At 39.5% G+C, this 25,491-nt stretch overlaps 1 protein-coding gene across 1 annotated transcript in view; it reads left to right on the top strand.

Moving 5' to 3' along the window:
• Positions 1–24,280, top strand: part of LOC137308079 (activating signal cointegrator 1 complex subunit 3-like) — a 31,953-nt gene extending 7,673 nt beyond the window's left edge. The window contains exons 3-5 of the mRNA XM_067977005.1: positions 9,948–10,148; positions 10,587–10,727; positions 21,714–24,280. Of these exons, the coding sequence (XP_067833106.1) occupies positions 9,948–10,148; positions 10,587–10,727; positions 21,714–21,719 (348 nt within the window). The 3' untranslated portion in view covers positions 21,720–24,280. The remainder of the gene's footprint in view (positions 1–9,947; positions 10,149–10,586; positions 10,728–21,713) is intronic.
• Positions 24,281–25,491: the final 1,211 nt, after the last annotated feature.

Raw genomic sequence — 25,491 nt, 5'->3', positions numbered from 1 at the left:
TACCCGAGCCACATGCTAATTGGCATAGGCAGATCAGGAAGATGAATGCATGGCTGAAAGAGTGATGTGGGGAGGAGGGGTTCTATTTCATTGGATACTGGGACAGGAAGGAGCTGTACCACTGGGATGGGCTCCACCTGAACTGGAATGAGACCAGTGTCTGAGCGGAAAGGATAAATCGGGTTATCGATAGGACTTTAAACTAGTAAGACGGGAGGATGGATCTGGTGAAAATAAAATAAGTCTGAAGATAAAAGAAATAGGAGATGAGAATATAGGTCAGACCAAGGTAAGGAATAAGAGTAACATAAACAGTCAGGGAACAAATACAGTTATAGAACATAAACACAAAATGATTGTTAAAAATAAAGTGAGGGGAACAATTATTAAAAACAAATTAAATTGCCTGTACAGCAATGTGTATAGCATCTGAAACAAAACTGGTAACTAGAGGCAATAATTCGTCGTGAGGAGCCAGATATGGTAGGGATAACTGAAACATGGCTACATAACGAACAGGACTGGCAGTTAAATATTGCAGGATATAATGTATTTAGCAAGGATAGGGAAGGAAGAAGTGGGTTGGGGTAGCTGTACTAATTAGAGTCAACGTGATGGCAGTACAAGAAAGGAACATAAGTAACATTTAGATAGAAACAGAATCCATATGGATTGAGACAAAGGAAAACAAGGGGTTGATCACGTTAATGGGTATATTCTACAGATCACCTAATAGTGGAAGGGAAGTAGAGGAAGAAATTTGCAGGAAAATCTATGAAATGAATTAAAAAGAAAATCAAATAATAATCATAGGCGATTTGAAATCAAATAATAATCATAGGCAAGATGAGGTTTGGAAAGAGGAAAAGGAAATGAAGTTTTTAGTGTATACAGGACTCCTTGCTTACCCAGTATGTGAGAAACCCAACAAGAGAGGAATCATTGTTGGATCTAGTAATGGGAAATGAGCCAGAGCAGATTGGAGAAGTAACCAATAGAGTTCAGGAGGAATATATTCCTTTTTTTTAAAAAAGACAAACTAGCCATTAATGAACACCATGGATGAATAAAAGACATATGGGTAAGATTGAAACTAAAGAAAAAGGCATACACAAAGTACATAGGCAATAAAGGAGAGGATGACAAAAGGGAATATGAAGAGGTTGGGAAAGAAGTCAAAAAAACAATTAGGAATGCAAAGAGGAACTACAAGATTAAATTATCAAGGAATATGAAAAGAAATAGTAAAGAATTCTACAGACACCTAAATAACAAAAGAAAAATCGGGATAGGACAACTAAGGGATACACAAAATAAACTTAGCGGTAATGACAGCGAAATGATAGAAGTATTGAATGGTTACTTTGCCTCAGTATTTACCAGGAAGACTAACAAGGTGGGCATGACATTAGAAGAAGAGATCAAAAAAGATATAAAGACAGGATAGAAAGGGGAGAGATCATTGATAAACTCATCAAACTAAGATGATCAAATCCCTGGTCCGGATGGATTCCATCTGCACATATTAAAAGAAATTAGGGAGGAGATAGCAGAGGCACTTTTACATATATATAAAAATTCATTAGAAAAGGAAATAGCGCCAGAGGACTGGCAGGCAGCTAATGTTCTATCTCCCTTTTTAAATATAGGAATAACAAGTCCAGGGAACTATAGACCAGTTAGCTAAATGTTGCTGGGAGGAAAGATAATGGAATCTTTATGCTAAGATAATAGAAAAACATCTAGAAAACAAAAATATAATCAAGAGTAGTTAGTATGGATTTCAGTAGGGAAAGTCATGGTTGACCAACCTTATTGAATTCTTTGAAGTAACAGAACGAGTAGACAAGGTTAATGCAGTGGATGTAATCTATTTGGATTCTGAAAAGGCCTATGATAAGGTACTGTATTGTGGACTCATGGTTAAGATCAGAGCATGTGGAGTCAGGGGACCGATAGCAGAATGGATAGCAAGCTGGCTACAAAACAGAAAACAGAGTACAGGTTAAGGGTAGTTACTCAGACTGACAAAAGGTAGGAAGTGATGTTCTAAAGGGATGGGTGTTGTTGTTCACAACTTACATTAACGATTTGGACTTGGCAATCAAGCACAGTTTAAAAATTTGCAGACGACCCCAAGTTAGATGGTGTAGTTAATACAAGAGAAGAATGTGTCAAAATGCAAGTTGACATTAATAAACTTGGAGAATAGGCATATAATTGGCAAATGAATTTCAGTATATGTAAGTGTGAGATGGTGCATTTTGGTAGGAAGAATAAGGAGGTCACATACTGCTTGGATAATAGTCCAAAGGGGGTAGAGGAGCAGAGGGACCTCGGGGTACAGATACACAAATCACTAAAAGTGGTGGCGCAGGTAAATAAGGCTATAAAAAAGGTAAACCGAGCACAGGGGTTCATTTCTAGAGGGAGAGAATTGAAAAGCAGAGAAGTTATATTAAACCTGCATAGAACCTTGGTTAGATCACACTTGGAGTACTGTGTACGGTTCTGGTCTCCATAATATAAAAATGATCTCGAGGCATTGGAGACGGTGCAACTAAGATTCATAATGATGAAACTGAAAGGATATACTTGTCAGGAAAGGCTACACAGGCTGGAGCTCTTTTCTCTGGGAAAGAGAATGACGAGGAGTGACCTGATTGAGGCCTTTAAGGTAATGAAAGAGTTTAATAGGGTAGATGTAGAGAAAATGTTTCCACTTGTGGAGGAGTCCAACGCTAGAGGTCATAAACGTAAGACAGTTACTAATAAATCCAATAGGGAATTCAGGAGAAACTTCTTTACCCAAAGAGTGGTAAGAATGTCGAATGCACTACTACAAGGAGTAGTTGAGGCAAATAGCATAGATACAGTTAAGGGGAAGCTGGAGGGAGAAAGGAATTTAAGTCTATGGTGATAGGGTTAGATGAAGAGGAGTGTAATGAGGCTGGTGTGGAGCATAAATGCCGGCATAGACCATTTGGGCTGTATGGCCTGTTTCTTTCCTGTAAACTTGCTGTCATAGCCTCTTGCTGCTTATTTGTAAAGAACTTGTGACATGTTTGACAATAGTAATGCAAGTTAGGTATTTATTTTAATAAAATACAATTGGAATATAAGAACTCCTATCAGACATTTGACAGGAATTAAGGTGGGCATAATTTGGTTCAATGGGAATCATGGGGAATAGTGCAAGTGAGGAGAAAGAGAAGGTTGGTAAGAGAGTAAGGATTTTTTAAAATTCATTCATGGGATGTGGGCGTCGCTGGTGAGGCCGGCATTCATTGCCCATCCCTAATTGCCCTTGAGAAGGTGGTGGTGAGCCGCCTTCTTGAATCGCTGCAGTCCATGTGGTGAAGGTTCTCCCACAGTGCTGTTAGGAAGGGAGTTCCAGGATTTTGACCCAGCGACGATGAAGGAACGGCGATATATTTCCAAGTCGGGATGGTTTGTGACTTGGAGTGGAACGTGCAGGTGGTGGTGTTCCCATGTACCTGCTGCTCTTATCCTTCTAGGTGGTAGAGGCCGCGGGGTTGGGAGGTGCTGTCAAAGAAGCCTTGGCGAATTGCTGCAGTGCATCCTGTGGATGGTACACACTGCAGCCACTGTGCGACGGTAGTGAATGTTTAGGCTGGTGGATGGGGTGCCAATCAAGCAGGCTGCTTTGTCTTGGATGGTGTCGAGCTTCTTGAGTGTTGTTGGAGCTGCACTCATCCAGGCAAGTGGAGAGTATTCCTTCACACTCCTGACTTGTGCCTTGTCGATAGTGGAAAGGCTTTGGGGAGTCAGGATGTGAGTCACTCGCCGCAGAATACCCAGCCTCTGACCTGCTCTTGTAGCCACTGTATATGGCTGGTCCAGTTAAGTTTCTGGTCAATGGTGACCCCCAGGATGTTGATGGTAGGGGATTCAGCAATGGTAATGCCATTGAATGTCAAGGGGAGGTGCTTAGACTCTCTCTTGTTGGAGATGGTCATTGCCTGGCACTTGTTTGGTGCAAATGTTACTTGCCACTTTTGAGCCCAAGCCTGGATGTTGTCCAGGTCTTGCTGCATGTGGGCTCGGACTGCTTCATTAGGGTTGTGAATGGAACTGAACACTGTGCAATCATCAGCGAACGTCCCCATTTCTGACCTTATGATGGAGGGAAGGTCATTGATGAAGCAGCTGAAGATGGTTGGGCCTAGGACACTGCCTTGAGGAACTCCTGCAGCAATGTCCTGGGGCTGAGATGATTGGCCTCCAACAACCACTACCATCTTCCTTTGTGCTAGGTATGACTCCAGCCACTGGAGAGTTTTCCCCCTGATTCCCATTGAATTCAATTTTATTAGGGCTCCTTGGTGCCACACTCTGTCAAATGCTGCCTTGATGTCAAGGGCAGTCACTCTCACCTCACCTCTGGTGAGAGTAAGGATATGAATAGGGCTTCAGGAACTGAGGAAACAGGAGCAAAGCTAAGAGTATGATTTGCAACCTGATGACTCTTAATCCTGCTCAGTTAATATGAGCCAGATCATTTCATTGAATCTGTTTAAAGAAAACATTGTTTGAATCATTTGTAAGTTGTTGCCTGCTAGTAGTGATTCCTTTGCTTTAATTTTTTTTGGTAACTACCTTGAAGCAGTTGATGAGAAATGTAATTTTGTTCCTTGACATTTATGACTGCACAAGATGGGTTAATTTAACATTGGAATAAAAGCCACTTCTCGCCAGGTGTTAGATTAAAAGGAAAATGTAAATTTCTTTAATGGTGACAGAAAATATTTGACATTGCAACTGCTTCTTGGATATGAATAAATAACCACCTGTTGGGAGACTAAAGCCAAAGTGAAACTCAATTATTGTCTTTATGCATCGGCAGACTACCAACTGCACAGAAGGTAAATTGGAGTCAGTCAATTTCAGATAAATACGCACATATTTAATTGAAACATTATTCTAATCCCAACATAAATTCTAATTTGACTAACTGCTTCCTGTTGACTTCCATTATAGATCCCTAATCTAAATATGAAATGTTCCTTGATTTATTTGATGCTCAAAATAAATATAATCAGTCAACTGCCAAACTTTAGCTAGAGAGAGCAAAATGTAAACATGTCCTGTTGAAACACAATTTTTTTTTCTTTGCTATTGGGATGTAGTATAAATGCTTGCCAATTGACTCTTTGTATCTGCATCTCATTGCAATTTTGATCAAGTATAACACTTCTTGGCAAGCTAGCTTCAAGAGTTTTTAGGGATCAACAGTGTTAACATATTGGATTTTTTCAGTAAAAAAAATACTCGTGGCATTGAGTACTACAGCTGTGTGATCTTCCACGAAAGAATACTACTTATGACAAGTAGTAAAATAGAATGGAGTAACTTGGGGGGTAAGACTACTGACGAGGTGAAGAACTGAGTGTCCTGAAGCTACCACTGAACACTGATATAAATATTCATATTTCTTTCAAAGTGAAGGATAATTTGCATAATAGCCAAGGAAATTATTTAATGGGTGCTACCATTTCAATCAGTTTTAGAACATAGGTTGATATGCTGCAGTGGCCTAAAGCAGTGATTATATCAGTGTTTTTCCACATTTTGATTCTGAATGCGCTCCATAATACCATTTTGGACAGATCTCTGTCAAGTGGCTGTTTAAAACCAGGATTTACCAGTAACAAATTGTCACAAATACTGCACCTTTCCACTTTACATTATCCAGCAATCAAGTCTTATCTAGGTATTTTCCTCCTCCCTCAAGAATGTTTTTGCACTGCAGCCAGCAAGAAATGTGCTCAAGGGATGAAATAGATTAATCGTATATGTAGTCTGCTTTTGTTTAAAATAGCTTAGAGGGCAACACAGTTAAAATTGTAAGATATTAGATGAGCAATGTGCTTGGCCACTCTGGAGGATCTCTCTTTTCCAGACACAGTGAAGCTGAGGTTATGATATATTACCATGCACTGTACAAAGCCCGCAAGACACTTTTTGTGTGCTGGTTTTAAAAATGGATAGACAAGATGCTTACACCAGATGTATTTTTTCTTTGTTATCTAGTTTCCTTGGATTTACAGCAAATAAATTAGCATTGGGTCAGACATTTTGTACAAATAGTTTGACTATTTGTAAGCTGACAATTTTTCAGGTTATAAACTTATTAAAGAAAAAATTGTGCATGATGTGGGCTACTTTTCTTTACAGTCAACTCCTCTTAATTCAAAAGTTGCTTAATTTGAATTCTATCAAGACAATTTTTTTGAGCAAAAAATACATCTCTTGCTGTTTTATTTAAATTGCTTAATTTGTTCTACTGGATAATTAGATTTTTTTTATTGTATGTGTTATATACTTGGTGTAGCCTTATGCAAATGCTAACATTTTGCCAATATGGACTCCAAAAAAGAGTCTAGTTTGTAAATAGATATATTTTACAATGGTCTTCAATTCAAATTGCTATGTAAATGCAAAATTGACCATGGGAAGCCACTTCGCAGAGATAGGTGGTTGTAATTTTCAACATTCAAAGTTATACAGTTAAAGGTGATTGCAATAGATATATTATTTTGAAGTATAGATTTAACATGTTTGAGAAATGGGGGTTTGACTTGTTAGGAACATGTTTGACTGAATTCTGCAGATTTTTAAGGAAATTGAAAATAATATAATCTGACGTACAAGACGTTCCTTTTTGGGCAAGCTTCTTTTTGTGCTTTGAATTGAATGTTAGATTCAAATGCCCTATTCAGTTGTCCTATTGAAAAGTTGAAATGGGGGAAAATCAGGTCTGAATAACTACCAGTTGAGTCAATTATCAGACTGTGTTGATATTAACCAAAAGTTATTGTACACCAGCCACATTAATTACTTCTTGATATGCGAATGTAGTGTAATGAAGCATACTAAGGAGGAAAACTGTATGGTACCAGGCTCTCCTGTAATGCATTCCTTCACTGTTAAGATCAAGTTGGCGTGCTTGATATTGTTAATGATCCTGACCAGGAATGTGTCTTTCTTGACACCTTATCTGCTGAGTTTGAAATGCACTCCTTGTCATTAGTTGCTTTTATATTGATGTCATTTTAATTCAGATTCTAGGAAACTGGCATCGATGAGCTGGCTCCTAGTGTTTATGCTACTAAATTTGGTTCCTTTAGTGCTCGATTCTTCAATCCAGGTTTTCATGTTTCTCTTCCTACCATTGAAAGCTTCCTTAAAACATACCTCTTCGTTCATACCTTCAAACTTCTCTCCTTGAATGTTTTGTTGCCTTCCAAACCCATACCCATCTTTTCAGCAACTTGCTATTTGAATCTGTCCAATCAGATTTCCACCCATGCCACAGCACAGTAATAGCCTAACCAAAGTCACAATGACCATGACAGTTTTGCATTATCGCTGCTTGTCCTCCTTGACCTCTCTGCAGACTTTTGACAGTTGACCATCCTCCTCCAATGCCTCCTCCTTCTGCTCATTGGGACTGCCCTCGCTTAGTTGCACTCTTACCTATCCGAACATAGCCAGAACATCTCCAGCAATAGTTTTTGCTCTCATCCCTGCACCATTTACGTCCAGCGTCTCAAGGATTTATCCATGACCACCTCCTTTTCCTCATCTTCATGCTACCCTTTAGTGACATCACCCACAAACATGGGATCAGCTTCAACCTGCACTCTGACATCCAGATCTACCTCTCTTGACCCTTACGCTGTCTGTGAGGTTAGACTGCTTGCCTGATCTCTAGTCTTGAATGAGCCGTAATTTTCCTCTTGCTAAACATTGGTAAGATCATTGTCTTTGGCCCCCTCCACAAACCTTTTTATCCATGGCACCAATTCCATTCCCCTCCTTGCCCACTGTTTGCCATCTTGGCATTCTTTTTGACTCCAAGATGAGCTTCTGACCCCATATCCTTTCCATCAATAAGACCGCCTACTTCCACCTCCACCAGTGCCTCAGCTCATCTGCTGCTGTAACTCTCATTTATCACCTCCAGAGTTGATTCTTCCATTGCTCTCCTGGCCGGTCTCCCATCCTCCATACTCTGTAAATTCGGGTTATCCAAAACTCTGCTGCCCATATCGTATTTTTTTATTCATTCATGGGATGTGGGCGTCGGTGGCAAGGCTAGCATTTATTGCCCATCCCTAATTGCATTTCAGAAGGTGGTGGTGGTGAGCCGCTTTCTTGAACCGCTGCAATCCGTGTGGTGAAGGCACCCCCACGGTGCTGTTAGGTAGGGAGTTCCAGGATTTTGACCCAGCAACCATGAAGGAACAGCGATTATATTTCCAAATCACAATGGTGTGTGACTTGGAGGGGAACGTGCAGGTGGTGGTGTTCCCATGCGTCTGCTGCCCTTGTCCGTTTGGGAGGTGCTGTCGAAGAAGCCTTGGCGAGTTGCTGCAGTGCATCTTGTAGATGGCACACGCTGCAGCTACAGTGCACCGGTGGTGGAGGGAGTGATTGTTTAAGGTGGTGGATGGGGTGCCATTCAAGTGAGCTGCTTTGTCCTGGATGGTGTTGAGCTTCTTGAGTGTTGTTGGAGCTGCACTCATCCAGGCAAGTGGAAAGTATTCCATCATACTCCTGACTTGTGCCTTTGTAGATGGTGTAAAGGCTTTAGGGAATCACTCACTGCAGAATACGCAGCTTCTGACCTGCTCTTGTAGCCACAGTATTTATGTGGCTGGCCCAGTTAAGTTTCTGGTCATTGGTGACCCCCCCAGGATGTTGATGGTAGGGGATTTGGTGATGGTAATGCTGTTGGATGTCAAGGGGAGGTGGTTAGACTCTCTCTTGTTGGAGCTGGTCATTGCCTGGCACTTGACTGGCGGGAATGTTACTTGCCACTTATCAACCCAATCCTGAATGTTGTCCAGGTCTTGCTGCATGCGGGCATGGACTGCTTCATTACCTGCACCAAGTCCAAACTCACCCATTACTCCAGTCCTTGCTGATCAACATTGACTCCTGGCCCTCCAATGCCTCCAATTTAAAACTTGCATCCTCGTGTTTAAATCTCATCATGGTCTTGCCCCTCCTTATCTCTGTAGCCTCCTCTAACACAACATTCTCACCCTCGAACTCATTCCTCCCTCCCCTCCCCCCCCCCCCTCCCCAAACCAATCCCTTCACTCCACAATTGACAGTTGCATCTTCAGCTGCCTAGGCCTGACACTCCGGAATTCCTTCCCTAAATTTGTCTGCCTGTCCATCTTCCTCTCCTCCTTTTAAGACCCTGCTTAAAACAACCTCTTTCACCAAACTTTTGGTCACCTCTGCTAATATATACTTTGGCTTGGCATTGATTTTTTTTGCATTACGCCTCAAGCATCTTGAGACGCCTTTATACATTAAAGGCGCTTTATAAATGCAAGTTATTGTTTCATGCTTGATAGTCTTTAGCATCTTTATATCTAATGAGAATCCATATAGGTATTGTGGTGGTTGTGTTATTGGTCCTCCCAATACCTTGTTTCAAAAAAAAAGCTCTGATTTAATAATTGCTGGATTACATTCACCAGCATTGCCATTAAAGCAATTGATGGGTGCAGGTCCTTGTGAGAAATGTTAGCAAAGCACGGTCTTCAAGTAGAAACATTGTCTTTTTGTGATGTGAAGAAGTGGCTGAAGTGAAACGTGGAAAATTATACCCGATGTAAATGTAGATATTGGTGAGTTCATAATGTACTTGCATTTTAAAAATATCTTTTCTGTCGGTAAGTAATGCACACAGTGGTGCATATGTATTATTTCAATTGCTTTTATTCTCCTGCACTGTCAAAGGAAAGCACTGTATTTGATTTCAGTTTTCTACATGTGAAGTAATTGCCCGCAGCATGTGTTCTTCGAGAGCCAGGTGTCTTGCTGGGAATTATGGAAATCCTTGAGATTTCCTTGTCTCTCTTGTTGTGGTTGCTTCATTATGAATTTCACGGTTAACCTTTCAGATTGGACAGCTGGTTTTTAAAGGGATGAAGCGACTGAACCGCATCCAGTCAATAGTATTTGAGACGGCTTACAACACAAATGAGAACATGCTGATCTGTGCACCCACTGGAGCTGGGAAAACTAACATTGCCATGCTTACTGTTCTGCATGAAATCCGTCAGCATATTCAGCAAGGAGTTATCCGAAAGGATGAGTTCAAGGTACGGATTTAATGAAGCAAAGACAAATTTTTATCTGGGAAGAGTTTTTTGAAAAAAAATTATTGATTTATGTTTCTAGAACAGACATGTTTTCAAGACCTTATCAGTTATGTGGCAATGCTGGTATTTGACTTTATATATTAATACAAAATATATACTATAACTTGAAACGTTTTAAATTCAATGTGCCAATATATTCGATTCTGAACCCAAGCCAGTTTTCGTAATAATAGAGCTAAATGAATAAAGTCATTGCCTTTTAAACAGCTACATTCTGAGCCAATAAGGACAACCACTTTCCATACATCACCATTAAAGTTTTTCAGCTTAGCTGACCAGAACCATATTTCACAATAAAGTGCGATTTGTATAGATTTATGAGACAAATAACATTGAGATTTTCTACGTGTTTATCAACCAAATTTTCCTTCACTACAGATTGTATACGTCGCTCCAATGAAGGCCTTAGCTGCTGAGATGACAAATTACTTTAGCAAGCGCCTGGAGCCACTGGGTATCCTGGTGAAGGAGCTTACTGGTGACATGCAGTTGACCAAAGGGGAAATTTTACGGACTCAGGTATGTCCAGAAGTCCATCACATCCAAATGCTAACTTGGTGTAAATTGTTGCCTAAATTGATCTTGCTGACAAGTCTGCCACTTACATTTGGGCAAAGCTGCATTTTATTCTGAGGGATTTAATGGTTCTGTGAATTCAGTTATGTTTAGCTAAAACTTTCCTTACAATACTTTTCTAGAGAAGTAGAAAAGGAAAAATACATATGCATTTGGATTCAATGTTCTGTCACTTTTAAATATTTTTGCTATGTAAGTAAAAGCCTTACTTGCAACAGGCCGATAGTTCTACAATTAGAAAATCAATATCATACTAAATATTTGTACAATGCTAAGCTACCTTATCTAACCAAACCATTTATACCTTCATGTATGATTGCAATTTAATTGAATTAATTAAAAACCTTTATGACGAGAGCTGTGTGCTACTTTTCTTGCACTCCCCAGCTTCACTCTGAAGGAAAATTATTTTTTTCTGCCACTTTTATAGTCCTTTTCTCTAACACCTTGAGGCCCCATTGGTTTTGTTCCAATTATGTTCAAACCATGCTGGACCAATATGCTGATTTACGCCCATTTTATGTTTGTCCATATGCTAATGAGATTGGCAGGAAATTTGAGGGTGACTTGACACTGGCAGAATGGGCGCGGGAATGGGTGTAATTTCGGGTCCAACTTCTGGGTTGTGCCCATGCTGGAAATTCCAGGCCATAATTAACTAAGTTCCATTGTTTGGCCTCTGAAAGAATGTCTCGTCTCACAGTGTAATTACCATTTGTCTGCCTACCAATTCACTAACCCCTTTTAGGCAAGATTTTTCTAAAAAAAAATGCACCTTTAATGTGGCTTCTGTTCACGTCCTTTCTGTGAAAAATTGGTGAAAGAATCCTGAACCATGACAGTGATCCTTGGGAGTTGTGAAGTGTGAGAGTATTGCTTTTGAACTTCTCTTTCCAGATTTTATATAGAAATGGTTGGAACTAATTTCTAACCTTTGTTTTACCTTTTTTTCTAGCACATTGAATAGTTGAATTGAAATCATTTTAGTTCAGTAAGAATTGAGAGAGAGCAGTATTTTTCAAGTATTCAGTTAATATGGAATTTTAATAGAACCTTGGGCTGGCGGCAGAGATGTTTTTTAAAATGTTTTTTTTTATCTCCAGAGGATAGAAGTAGTTTCAGCTGCTACCCTTTGTTGTTAGTCTTGGTCTATGGTGTGCACAGAACTTTACTGCCAGTGCTCTTATGTAGTATAAATATATGATTCATTAAAAGGCCCAATAAAATGCCTTTTCAGAGCCCACAGCTTGCTGAAATATATCAGTCTGAACCTCACAATATACTTTTAACATTGTTACTTGAGGTAGCAAAATTGCTATGATACGCTTTTTTAAAAAAATGGCCGCATTAAAATAGTAAACTATGCCTGGATTTATATTGGCTGATGCTTTGAAAGGTACTACAAAAAAATGAGGTTAACCCAGGGTGAATTTTCTGAGATCAGTGCTGGTGGGTGGGGCTGTGCATGCAGCAGCCAGCTTATTGGAAAATTGTGGATACACTACCCACTGTTTTCTGTCCATTGATTTCAATGAATAGAAAATTGCTGACCATGCACCTACAATTTTCCACTAGGCTGCCCACTACGTATGAGGTCCCGCCAGTGCCACGGGCTTGGAAAATTTCATCCCATGTCAATTTTAGGTTCTAATTTCAAAGAACAGAACTGTTCTGTTATATTATCTGTTTTAAGTGTGCAATACCTGCTGCACCAGTAGATGGTGCTATGATAGTTATTTTTAATGTCCAATATCACACAAGATTGGAAGCTATCAAAATAATTTTCAATGGGCCCGCCAAAGTGGTCTATTCTGCTGCACTCTGCTACCAGCCAGTAATCCTGCCATCAGGTTCCGCTCCGGACCCCTCACTGGAGTTTTGGCTGGGCCCTTTGAACTCTATTTGAAATAAAAGATCCTATCTTCCTTGCTAAATGGCTGCAGTAGTCATCTGTTTCCAGTCTTTGCTTCACAGCTGTAACAAAGACAAGAATATGAGCAGGATAACAAAACTTTGCAGCTTTCATTTCCACGAAACTGAGTGGAGGGAGTTTCACTATTGATGCCAATACTGCATGCTGAAAATAGAAAAATGTTTTGTTCCCTCGCACTGACATTCCTATTCTTGATGAAAGCAAAAATCAACAAAAAAGTGTCTGAATCTTGTTCTTGCCTCTGCCCCTCGCTTCCTAACAATAACACACACTTATGTTGTGACTTTATAAGAGCTCAGTGTCATTGGAAGTTCAAAGTGATGTATTAGCCCTGAACTTTGGACTTAATCTTGACCAGAGACAATCTATGGTCAGTTCACGGTTAGTGGATTTTCCACAAACATCAGGAAGATTTCTGATCCAAGGCCAATGCCAGTTGTGCTGTCGAGCTATTTTTGGCAGGTCTTGAGATTCACAACTTGCTCTTGTACACAAAGGCGCATTCCCGCCTACTGCCACTCAATGGCACACCATGTGAGTACAAAACCAGCAACCACTAAAACTATCAAGGCAATTTAGCAATATGGATGATTGCCTTGATGTGTTCTGTCAGCTGATTGACTTTCGACTTTCAAATTGCGCTAAGGGGGCTATATTTCCCACTGGTGTTTGAGATTCACATTCTCTAGAATTAAAGATATCCTGTTATGCTTTTCTAGTTACTTATAAGACTAACTGTACACAGACTGTTTTCCCACTCAGTTGCGTTCTCTTTGAACTGCAGGTTCATTAGTCTTAACATGATTAGCGGATAAAAAAGGCTCCTAATTAATAGCCACATGAATCCAGGATATAAAATGCAACTGGATAAGTTGGGTAAAAAATAGGCAACACAAACTTCAAGAGGTGTAATGTCAGGGAGGTATTGAGTGGATACCTGCAGAAGTCAGTGCTTTGATCTCTACTTCTAGTCTACATTAATGACCTGAATACCAGAACCATCTGTAAGGTTGCCAATGTTGTGATGGCACTAAAATATGGAGAGCAGTAGTGACAACGTCCAGCAGAAAATGTGCAGAATGAGTTAGTTTGGTTATGCAATTGGACAGGCAAATGAAATTGAATGGTGATATATATCCCGTAGGTCACAAAATGGGTGTCAAAAATTGCAGGTATAGTGGTAGCATAGAGAGCAGGAAGAAGTATTATCATAGAACCAAAGAAGCTTATTGCACAGAATAAGGCCATTTTGCCTGTCATGTCTGTGCCCAATCTTTGCTAGAACTCTCTAAAACCAACCTCACTGCCCTGCTGTCTCCCCACAGTCTGATATCTTCCTTGCTTCAAATATATATCTACTTTTCCCTTAAAAGATACAAGTACACCCTGTAGCAAACATTTTTTGCTTTAATAACTGCACAAAACAAATTTCTCTATCTCTCGCACACAGTTGTAAACTGACTGCAATTTAAATAAAGCTGCAGGTTGGAATCTTGGCTTAAATCTTCCTTGGGTATCCGTTTTTTTTTTTGGCAGCAGCATGGCCTGGATGTTAGGCAGGATCTCCCAATAACTTGTTCAACTCTACGTTGCGGATGGCAAGCTCCTGATCTTCATGTTGTCATGGGCGGCTTTGCCCGCCAGCTCCACGATCTCGGCGGTCAGGGTACTTGAGAACAGCAGCCAGCTAGACAGGAGCTCCGGCCCTGACGTGTTCAGTGTAGTTACCCTTGCGCAATAGCCTCTGAATACAGCCAAAAGGGAACTGGGGACCCACTCTGCATGAACGAGTCTTCCATCCAGTTTTACCGCGACCAGACATCTTACTGTTTTAGCTCTCAGTAACTGTTCAACTGGAGTTCACAAATCGTGACCGTGAAGACCGTGACCCCCAGGCCGAGGTTAGTATGTTTGTTTCTCAATTGCCAGAGCAATGTCATATTCCGAGACCAGAATGGGAAGTGCTGTGCACATTCCCACACCACTTAGGGACTCGAGGCGCCGGGCGCCCGCTCTGTGCAGGTCAGAGTGGAGCTACACGGAAGGAACATTCTCATCCTTGTTTTCATATCTCTCCATGACCTCGCCCCTCCCTATCTCTAACATCCCCCAGCCCAACAACCCTCAGATCCCTGCGCTCCTCCAATTCTGGCCCCTCCGATTTTCATAGCTCCACCATTGGCAGCCGTGCCTTCAGCTGCCTAGACCCGAAGCCCTGGAATTCCCACCTTAAGCCTCTCCTCCTCTCTCTTTCTCCTCCTTTAAAATGCTTCTTAAAACCTACCTCTTTGATCAAGCTTTTGGTCACCTGTCCTAATATCTCCTTATGTGACTTGGTGTCAAATTTTATTTGATAATGCTCCTGTGAAGCGCCTTGTGATGTTCTATTATGCTAAATGCGCTATATAAATGCAAGTTGTTGTTGATTACTGAAATAGCACTACCATGTTATATCGGCCATCGCGTATAACTGGCAAATTGCATTCTCACAAACACGCCCGCTATAAGCAGTGGGGACTGTGTAAGTTTTACATACTGCATATTATCTGAAACAATCACTTGTTAGTACATTCTATGATTGATTGCTGAACATTTCAGATTCCTATGTTGATGTAACTGAATTCATTTTGAGTTGGGCTTTTGAGTTCAAAATATTGTACTGTAATTGTATGATTAAGTTGAAAGATTTGTGTTTATATTGCACCTTATTACAACTCAGTGCTTCACATGCAGTGAATTACTTTGAAGCCCAGCTATTGTTAGGAATTGTGACACTCATTTTGAGCATAACAATCAGATAAATGACTATTTAACCTGTTTTTGATGGTGTTGGTATGTTGGGCAGGATACTGGAAGAACTTGAATTGAACTGTGGTACCTTGGAGCAGGTAGACTGTGATACTGGTTTTATATCTCATCTGAAGGCACCAACACTTGTATGCAGTCCCTTCTCAGTACTACATTGAAGGGTCAGCCTATCTTGCATACTAGTGGAGTAGCTTGAATCCACAACTTTTGACTCCAGCTTGAGAAGGAATGTTCCAGAGTACATAGTTTCGGTAGAAAACTATTATCATTGCTTGTGGGGAGAAGGCTAAAACACATAGTTTAATATAACTTTGCAAAAATTCATAACTTAGCCAATTCTGTCATTGATATGAAATAGATTTGTTCTATAGGGTAGCCATTTCAATTTGGGATGATATGCTAATCAGTGCAAATCAGATTTAGGAAAACCACTTCAAAATGGATTAATTTAAAACTGCAATCACTTGATGCAGGTTTAGTTCTGTGATCCATCAAAGCAGGCATCTAACACTTATATGGTCTGTATACATTTTGTTTTCCTACTTAGCCTTCTCTTCTACTTCTTTATGTGCCTTCTCTCCTCTCCACCCCGACCAGATCAATTAGTGTTGTTGCCATTCATGACGTGCATGCGATTCCTCAATTTTGAAATTGTTTTTTTTTAAATAAACTTTGGTGAGGTTTTTAAATTAAGAGTTGCTGTTCAAAGATAGCAGCCTACAAAACTCAAAGCTGATGAATAGCTTTACAAAAGCTGACATAGTCTCCAAAATGCTGACAGCTCAAAAAAAACAGCCCACAACTCAATCATAGAATTATAGAAAGGTTACATCAGGGAAGGAGGCCATTCAGCCTGTCATGTCCACGCTGGCTCTATGCCAGCTAGTCCCACTCTCCTGCCCTATCCCTGTAGCCCTGAATTTTTTTTCCTTTCAAGTACTTATCTAGTTCCCTTTTTAAGGCCATGATTGAATCTGCCTCCACTACCCCCTTGGGCAGTGCATTCCAGATCCTAACCACTCGCTGTGTAAAAAAAATTTTCCTAGTCACCTTGGGCAACCTATGACCAAGGCCACTGCTTCAAGACAACTGAATAAGTTAAATTACATTTATTGCATTGACTTTCTGGATTTTATTAGTGTTTTTAGATCATGGTCCACAATTCAGTTTGTTTTCTGTGAAAACAAGCCTGTGTGACATACAAAAAATGATTACAATAGGAATGTAGTGGGATGTGAACTTCTAGAGGGAAGGAAATACAGCTGATGGAATATTGGATATGACATCAATAGCCTCCTCAATTGGGGGATGTATGGTATCCTGCTTTCACTACCAACATAATCTGCGACTTTGTCACTGCTTGTTTATCATACCAACTCTAGTTAGAGTTCTTCTAGTTTTATGTTTTTGGATTTAACGATGGTGATTAACTGTTGTAGCAATTAAAGGATCCTGCTTTTAGACCGAGCTAATCACTGTTCACAGTCAACTAAATCTCCTCTGTTGCAACTGGGTTGCTTGCTATTGCAATCAGCATGTGACAAACTGATTATTGTATGCACTTCATCAGGATTTTGAAAAAGCATGCTGCTGCTAAAGTGCTCTCTCCTGGTGAGATGGTGGAACTGAGGATAAGAAGTATCAACGGTCTCCACACACACACATATATATATATATGTATATATATATGTATATTTTCACCTGGATTCATATATATATATATATATATATATATATATATATGAATCCAGGTGAAAATCCATGGGCAAAAATTATAAGTCACAGTTCACTTATTGGTTACGTAGACTTTTTTTCTGTACTTTTAAAATTCTTTCTCAGATCGGTTATATAAATATTTTTCTTTTTGGTGGTTTCGTAAACTTGTCCATTCTCTGGTGAAAATCCATTTTTGGGGGAAACAAAAAAAAGTTTTGGAAAAATTTAAAATCTTTTAATCAGTGAAGTTTGGTTCAAAGTGAACAATATAGATGAATAACTTCATTATATAAAATTGAGGACTTCTTAAAAAATCTGCCTTGTACAATGCTTTCATTGTAATGTCATCATTGTTCTACAGTCCATGGTAGCACATTTGGACAAAATATGACCATGGACTTAATTGTCTCCTGTGCTGAAATTATGATTTTTCTGCAAAAATGACATTTCCCCCAAGTCTCTAATAATGTCTTTTTAATGAGTTTGTACCATTTATACCTGGTAACTGGAACTATCTGAAGCTTCTGCCAGATTTTGAATTTGTCTTGTAACCATGCTTGGTTTCTGTATATATAAATGAAATTTACCGCACTACTTGCTAATGTATGTTAAATTGCTTTTGGAAATGACACATTTGAAAATGCATCTTTCTTTTAAAAAAAAAATTGGAATTTTACTGGGTAAGACTTTTTTTCCCCCAGCCCTCTGGTAATTGAAAGCCTTCATCCCTAACCTAACTGTAATTTGCTGAATCATGCATAAAATTGCCTAATGATGAACAATAAAAGCTCATTTGTGGCTTGAGTATTATGCTTATTACAATCCAGGTGAAGTGCAGTGAGACATTTAATTTTAAATGTGGAGTGAATTAATATGTCGCAGCAGAAACTCTCAAGCCAACAAGTTGCTTGCACTGCCCTAGAGACCGCTAACCATTGGTAGTTGTCAGTACTGATTAACAATACCATGGGTAGTGATTGAAACTGAAAATGCTGCATCAGGATAAGAGTTGGGATTAAGTTCAGAGATCAACATCAACATGTTCTTTTTACTCTTTGATACATCTGCGATTGGGAACCTCCAAAACTAAAGACCACACAGGCTAATGCTTTTAAGGACAAGGTAGAATTTTATATTAGCACTATTTTTATACTTGAGCACGCAACATTCTGCTAGGAATTTGGTTCTTAGCCCTCATTAAAATAGCAAGCTACAGAAAATGATGCCTTGAGAAGATACCATGGGAACCAATGAATATAATAAAGACTGGGACATAAAACAGTGAAAACAGTCTCTTGCATAACAGTGTACAATCAAATAAAATAATCTAAGCCATGAACAATTCTGATTTGATGTGCCCTCAGATATCACCTGAGACTGTACATCATTAATCAGTTGGTATGTACTCGCTGATGCACAATTTTTAAAACAAGTTTTTATATTTTCAGTTGCAGTAAGAGAGAGAACAAGAGAGACAAATCATGTACTCATTGGCTGGAATATCTGTCCAACGGACTGACCCAACGTCATCCTGTTGCATGTGTATTGTTTGGCTGAGTAGGCTTGTTGGACAAAGCGTATCCAAGAGATGTCTGACATCACGTAGTTGGAAACTAAAAAGTGGCTTGCATTCCTGGTTCTCCCACATATGTATGATGATAAAAACTTTTTTTTGTAAGTTCTTGCAAGGTAATTATGACTAACTACTGAAGTACCCAAAGCACACTTTAGCCCATGAGTATCCAAGCTTTTTGCTTTCTGGGCCACTTAGATACATACCATGAAATCTCACTGGTCACATGTGAAGTTTAAATACGTGCACCCATTAATTTGCATATATCTCAAGTTGCTGATATAAACAGATCTTGGTTTTATGATTTATCCACCAATGATGAATTTCTGTTTCTATTGTTACCACTCAAAAACACTCCCAATTTAACCACCTTTATTCCATCTAGCTTTCTATGTACAATTAACTTTGTATTATCCTTCAAGTGTTAAAGCTTTCCTTTATATTGAACAAAAGCAATATTAAGTTTTCCTTCAATTTTAATTTTTTTGTCCCTTCTCCAAAGTCGTTGACTCCTTGTTGGGGTAATTTCCATAGTGCCGGTCTCCCCTTGATACTTCACTCAAGTGGCTATTCTTTGTATCTAAGCCTAGATGGCGAGTATCGGTAGGCTGTTTGAACAGAGTGGGCATCATAGTTGAACCTTATCTTGTGCTCATCTATTCCACACATTTTCACTTCCAACACCATTCAGTTCAACTAGGGGATAGTGATTTGGAGCAGGACCCCTGGCCTCCACCGCCCCCACCTTTTTGTTTCCTCCTGCACCCTTCCTCCAACCTATTTTATTTATTGTCAAAAAACACACCTTTTTCCAGCAGGGATCTTTGGAAACCCTGGCTGATTTTTTTTTGGCCCAATTATGTTGCTTTGGCTGAGGTAAGGACCAGGAATAGAACTTGGGTCCTTCCTGCTCTTTATAGCTCACTCCACACTTTTTGTGCTACATTTATTCACTAAGCCATTTTGAGAATTGTATTGAATATTGTATGCTTGCGTACATGTGGGATCTTGTAGTATGGGGTGTCCTAGGAGGTAATTTTAACTTTTGGCGATAGTGTAAAATGGGTGATATCTGATTTGAAGTCAACAGACGGCCATGGAAAGGAAAATTGGGAGAGGTGTATAACCGGTGGCCGATCCGATACCATCCATTTTATACTGTCATCAAAATGGAATACATTATTATGTAGTTCTGTGAGCAAAGTTAATTCCATATACTACCATATTTACATAATAGTTTTGACAGGACATGGGATGGTTGCTGGACACTGGATCTTTCTATAAAGAGGCTTGTAATGTAGAAATATACCTTTATATAAATGTAAGTCTCAAAGGTGACAGGAAATTGTAATTGACAGTGTCCTATATAGCAAACAAGTTATTTTGAGGTGAAAGGAGGCATAAATTTAATTGCCTTTGCAGTGACACTTCTGAATGATGAGCCCTGCCTACTGTTTAGCAAGAGTACAGGTGTTGGAATTGCGTCAAATAAATAATTGATTATCGTAAAGAAAAGCCTCAACTTAGAACTCTTTATTCCACAGAGGTCCTTGAGGTATGCAAATAGAGCTGCATGCAGATGTACGGCTTTAGCGAAGGACTGGTTGTGTTCCTTTCTCCTCTTCTTTCTCTCTTTTTCTCCTCCCCCCCCCCCCCCCCCCCCCCCCCCCCATTTCCTTAAGCTAATTTTTAATTTTAATGTTGCCAGCTTTATGTCAATATGTGGGGTAACTTTGCCCTTGGAAGATAGGGTTGTCTTACTTGGTGCCACTGTTATTTTCTAATTCCCACAGGAATGCTAAATATGGAACAGTGCTTAATAATAATTCAGGTGTCACTGCCAAAGTACGTCATTTACATGATTTCAAAAAATTTAAGCTGACAGTAAAAATATCGACAGTTAACCCATTTCTATTCAGACATGCCCTAATATTACATACAGATTGAAATGTCTTGCATGAGTTCCAAGTCATTAAAGAAATATGACACTTTATTTTCAAACTGATGCAGTGTTGAGAGGAGTGAAATTGTGGAGCAAATGAAAATGCATCTTCCAGTCCTGATGGCTGAACTTACAATCATGAACTACAAGTGCAATTGCTTGTCTTTTAGTTTTATGATTTAAACAAAAAAGACTAGACTGCAATGTATTCTCCTCAAATTCACAGGTAAATTAATAAATAAGATGACTGTTTTACTTGAAGTTAATTAGTGGAGAGGTGTCAGTTCACAATTTAACCCTAATTGAGAATTGTGTACCAGAGGAACTTTTTATCATTTTACTGACCTAGAGTAATGTACAGTCACCAAGGGAAAAACTAGCTGGTAATGTACATTTTTTTCTTTTTTGTGGGTCTAGTTATTATAATGTGTAGCAACCATTGCAAATCTTAAATTGGAGGAAACTATAACTGTGATCTTTAGGTCAAAGGTTCGTGTCTTCGTGTTTACCTTTTTTAATTTTTGTGCTCATCAAGGTGAGGGATGCTAGATGGCTGGTGTCAGCCTCAAGTACTCCCCGGTCAGTTGTAGAACAACCAGACAGAATAAAGCACTCTCTTCTCTGGCTCAGCTTCGACCTCGGAAAAGCAATTCTACTGCAGTAATGTGACTTTTTTTCCCATACCAGCCAGCCTGTAGCCTCTGAGTGCTAGGAATTGAATTGAGACTGGCCGGACTCATTTCAATTGGGACCTTTACAGCCAGCAGCCTTTTAGGGGAGAACTTCAACTGATCAACCTGGGCTGGATTTAAACTCAAATCCCAGAGGTGAAAAATCAGTATCTAAGCCATTGGCCCACCCGGTTCCCTTGGCTTATTACCTTTTGATGCACTAAACAAAATAAACACACTCATTTTGGTTTGTAAAATAATCACATTGAAATATATCTTTTTAAAGATATAAAGGCTACCAGAGCAGCGCAGAGCTGGGGTATTTTGTGGCGAGTGATTCACTTCCTGACTCCCCAAAGCCTCTTCTACACCTACAAGGCACAAGTCAGAAGTGTGATGGAATACTCTCCACTTGACTGGATGGATGCAGCCACAATAAGATTCAAGATGTTCGACATCATCCAGCACAAACAAGTTCGCTTGATTAGCATCCCATCCACTCCCTCCACCATCGGCATACTGTGGCTGCAGTGTGTACAGGATGCACTGCAGCAACTCGCCAACGCTTCTTCAGCACTGCCTTCCAAATCTGAGACCTTCACCACCTAGAAGGACAAGGGCAGCAGGTGCATGGGGACACCATCACCTCCAAGTCGCTCCACCATCTTGACTTGGACATATATCACTGTTCCTTCACTGTCGCTGGGCCCAAGTCCTGGAGCTCCCAGCTAATGACATTGTGGCAGTACTTTCACCACATGGACTGCAGCGGTTCAAGAAGGCTCACCTTCTCGAGGGCTATTTGGGATAGACAATAAATACTGGCCTTGCCAGCAATGCCGATATCCTGATAATGAATTTTTAAAAATGGCCTCCTAAATGTGTCTAAAATGCATGCTTTTACATAAATATTACATAGATATGCCTACAATGTATAGCAGTATATATGCACATATACAGTATATAAATGAAAGGAGAAAGCTTCACTGGAAATGTATTTCCTAGAAATAACCTATGTTATATTGAAACATAATCCAGAGAAGCACAGACATGTACAGAGAAGTACAGAAGGCGGCTATTTGGCTCATCAGGTCTGTGGCAGCCCTTTGCTAGAGCAATCTGAAACTATTCCTTTTATCCCACTCTCTTCCCGTAACCTTGCACCTTCCACTGTTTTAAATATTTATCTAATTTTCCCATAAAACACACCATGGTCTTTGCCTCAACCACTTGCTGTAGCAAAGCATTCCATATTCCAACAAGCCTCAATGTAAAGCAATATTACCTAATCTCTCTCCTTAGTGACAATTCTGAATTCACGGTCCCTTGTCATTGACTCCCCAATCAGAGGAAATAGTCTTTCCCTATTCACTTCACTTTATCAAAACTCTTCATGATTTTATCAGAAGTTTTTAAAATTGTCTCTGCTTCAATGGATATTGTTCCAGTATCTTTCCTCATAACTATAGTGTTCCATCTCTGACATTGTCCTGGTGAATCTGCTCTGAACCATCTCTATGGTTCTAACAATGGCCATAGCAATGTTTTGTGTCAATTCATCATTACTTCTCTAGATTTTTACTCTATGCCCCTATTTATAAAGCCCAAATTCTGTCAGCCTTTTTATGGCTTTATCTACCTACACTCACTTTCAGGGAATTATTTATTTGAATTCCTAAGTCTTTCTGTTCATCCGCATCCTTCAATGTCTTTGCATTGTGTGTATACTCTAATTCCTTTTTTTTCCTCTTCTGGAATCTATTACCTTACACTTATCCACAATAAATTGCACCTTCTACCTGTTTTCCTTTCTTAGACTTGAGCTCCTCCAAAGCTGTGCTAACTCGGACCAAGTCCTGCTCACGCACCACCCCTGCACTTGCTGACCCATGTTGGCTCTTGGTCCACCAACATATGCATCTTTATCTGGCATTCTTGCCTCTTTTTTCCCCCAACACCTCTGTCCCCAAATAGAAGCATTCCAGCTGTTGATGGAATAGTTCAGGTTGCAAGCAGACTATAAGTAGATAATGTGATGAGATCATGCCTTAACTATGACATTCAGAGGACAAAACCGTCACTAGCATGAACCTGAATCTGTCAAGCAGAGTTATGTAAATGCTTAAGTTTATAAAAACTCACTGACTTTTTTTAAACACAAATGTATTAAAGTTAATTTTGTAATTATTTTAAGGTCCATCAATGTAGCACATTATAGTATTCTAAACTTATGAAAGCAAACAAAGCAGCTTCACTGAATTATAATCTTGCAGTGTTAGTTTGTTTTCTTAAAATTTTGGACTGGCTACCTTGACTCAGTGGTAGCACTGTTACCTCTGATTCAGAAGTTTGTAGGTTCCAATCCCACTCCAGGGCTTCAGCACATTACCTAAGCTGACTGAGGGAGTGCTGCATTGACAGAGGTGCCATCCTGTGGGTGATGCATCAAACCGAGGCATCTGTCTGTTCACATGGACGCTAATGATGCAATGGCACTATTCAAAAAAAACAAGTTACAGTTCTGGCCAACATTTTTCCCTCAACAAAACACCAAAATTAGCTTAACAGGTCATTCATCTCTCATTCATGTTTGTATGATCTTCCTGTGTGCTTATTGGCATCCCTGTTTGCTTACATAACACTGACTGCATTTCAAAAGCAATTTGTGCAAAATGATTTGAGACAATTGTCAGACTTGATGAGGTGCTATATAAATGCGAATCCTTTTTTGTAATGCTCTGTATATGGAATGGATACTAATTAGGAAAAAGTGGTAGGATTGTGAAAAAGTCAGCTTTTCTCTTGGTTGTTTTCATAATAGGGATAAAATTGCTGGAGAATAAAAATAAAATGTTTGTGATGTATTACCCCCCCGCCCTGCCATTTGCTTTAAATTCTAGTGCATTGCTAATGTACATTTCCCACACTCTGAATATTGAACTTGTCACCGGTCCTAAATTCTGAACCAAGTTTGTGATTTAGATTTTTGATTGCAGGGAGCTAAGCTGAGACTGTTGGACATGAACAGGTGTCTTAAAAAATTGAAACATTTGTTACTGTTCAATGGAATTGGGTTAAAAGCAAGGTTTACAGAAGGTTCATAAACCATACAGTTCCTATAAAATTGATTATTTTATGTCAATTTTTTTAGCTTAGAAATTTGCAGGCTCAGGATACTATTTTCATTTCAAGGGCCTACTGTTAATGTACATGTAATATTTTTGCTGTTTTTTAAAAAAAAAGTCCAAATGCCCTTGAGTAATTAGTATGAAAATGTTATTGCAAAATTGGCCTTTGGTGCATTTTCTTAAAACTTTCTAATGGGAGAAATTGGAATTTGTATTTCATAGTTGTATAGCTAAAGTTAGAAAGGATACATTTGAAAAGTTCCAAGCTTTTATTTTTCTCTTGCAAATTTCTCCAATTCCCTCAAAAGTATTGACTCCTTCTGAGGTATGATGTTCTGGGTGCTGTTCACCTCATTCTATTGGTCATTTTTATTGCCTAAATGGTAAATGTTGGCAGGCTATTTGATTTCAGGAAATGGCGCACAGGTGAGCTCAATCCTGTCCTTAGTTTACAGATAATGCATAGATATTTCCAGTAGGGATGGCTGGATAGCAACCAGAGGTGGGAACTGATTTTTTTCCCCCCCCTAACCCAGGTGGTTAAGGCAAATTGTAGCTTTCTTAACCTAGCTGAGATTAGCTCATTCAGCATTGATAGGAGATCAGACCTGAGATCTTTCAGTATTTATGGTTCAATAACTCTCTGCCTAAGCCTGCTGTATCAGTGGCAGAGGTCATTCGTGAATCTGATTAGCTTTTGTATATTGAGTTTTTCATCAATGGCATTTCTATGGTTTTATATAGACCTGCACAAGCAATTCAGTTGGAGTTGACACAAATACTTGATTTGTGCACTGTTAATCTGTATAAACAACAGTGGCTGGATACACAGCCACATAACGTATCAGGTTCCATTTCCAGAATGCTTCTACTATGATTTGCATATTCAACAAGAACTGTACTGTTGGCTTGAAGTGAACATTTTTGATTGTTACT

This window comes from Heptranchias perlo, unplaced genomic scaffold, assembly GCF_035084215.1.
Source record: "Heptranchias perlo isolate sHepPer1 unplaced genomic scaffold, sHepPer1.hap1 HAP1_SCAFFOLD_1187, whole genome shotgun sequence".
NCBI lineage: Eukaryota > Metazoa > Chordata > Chondrichthyes > Hexanchiformes > Hexanchidae > Heptranchias > Heptranchias perlo.
Note: the sequence above shows the minus strand (reverse complement) of the source record. Positions and strands in the feature narration are given on the sequence as shown.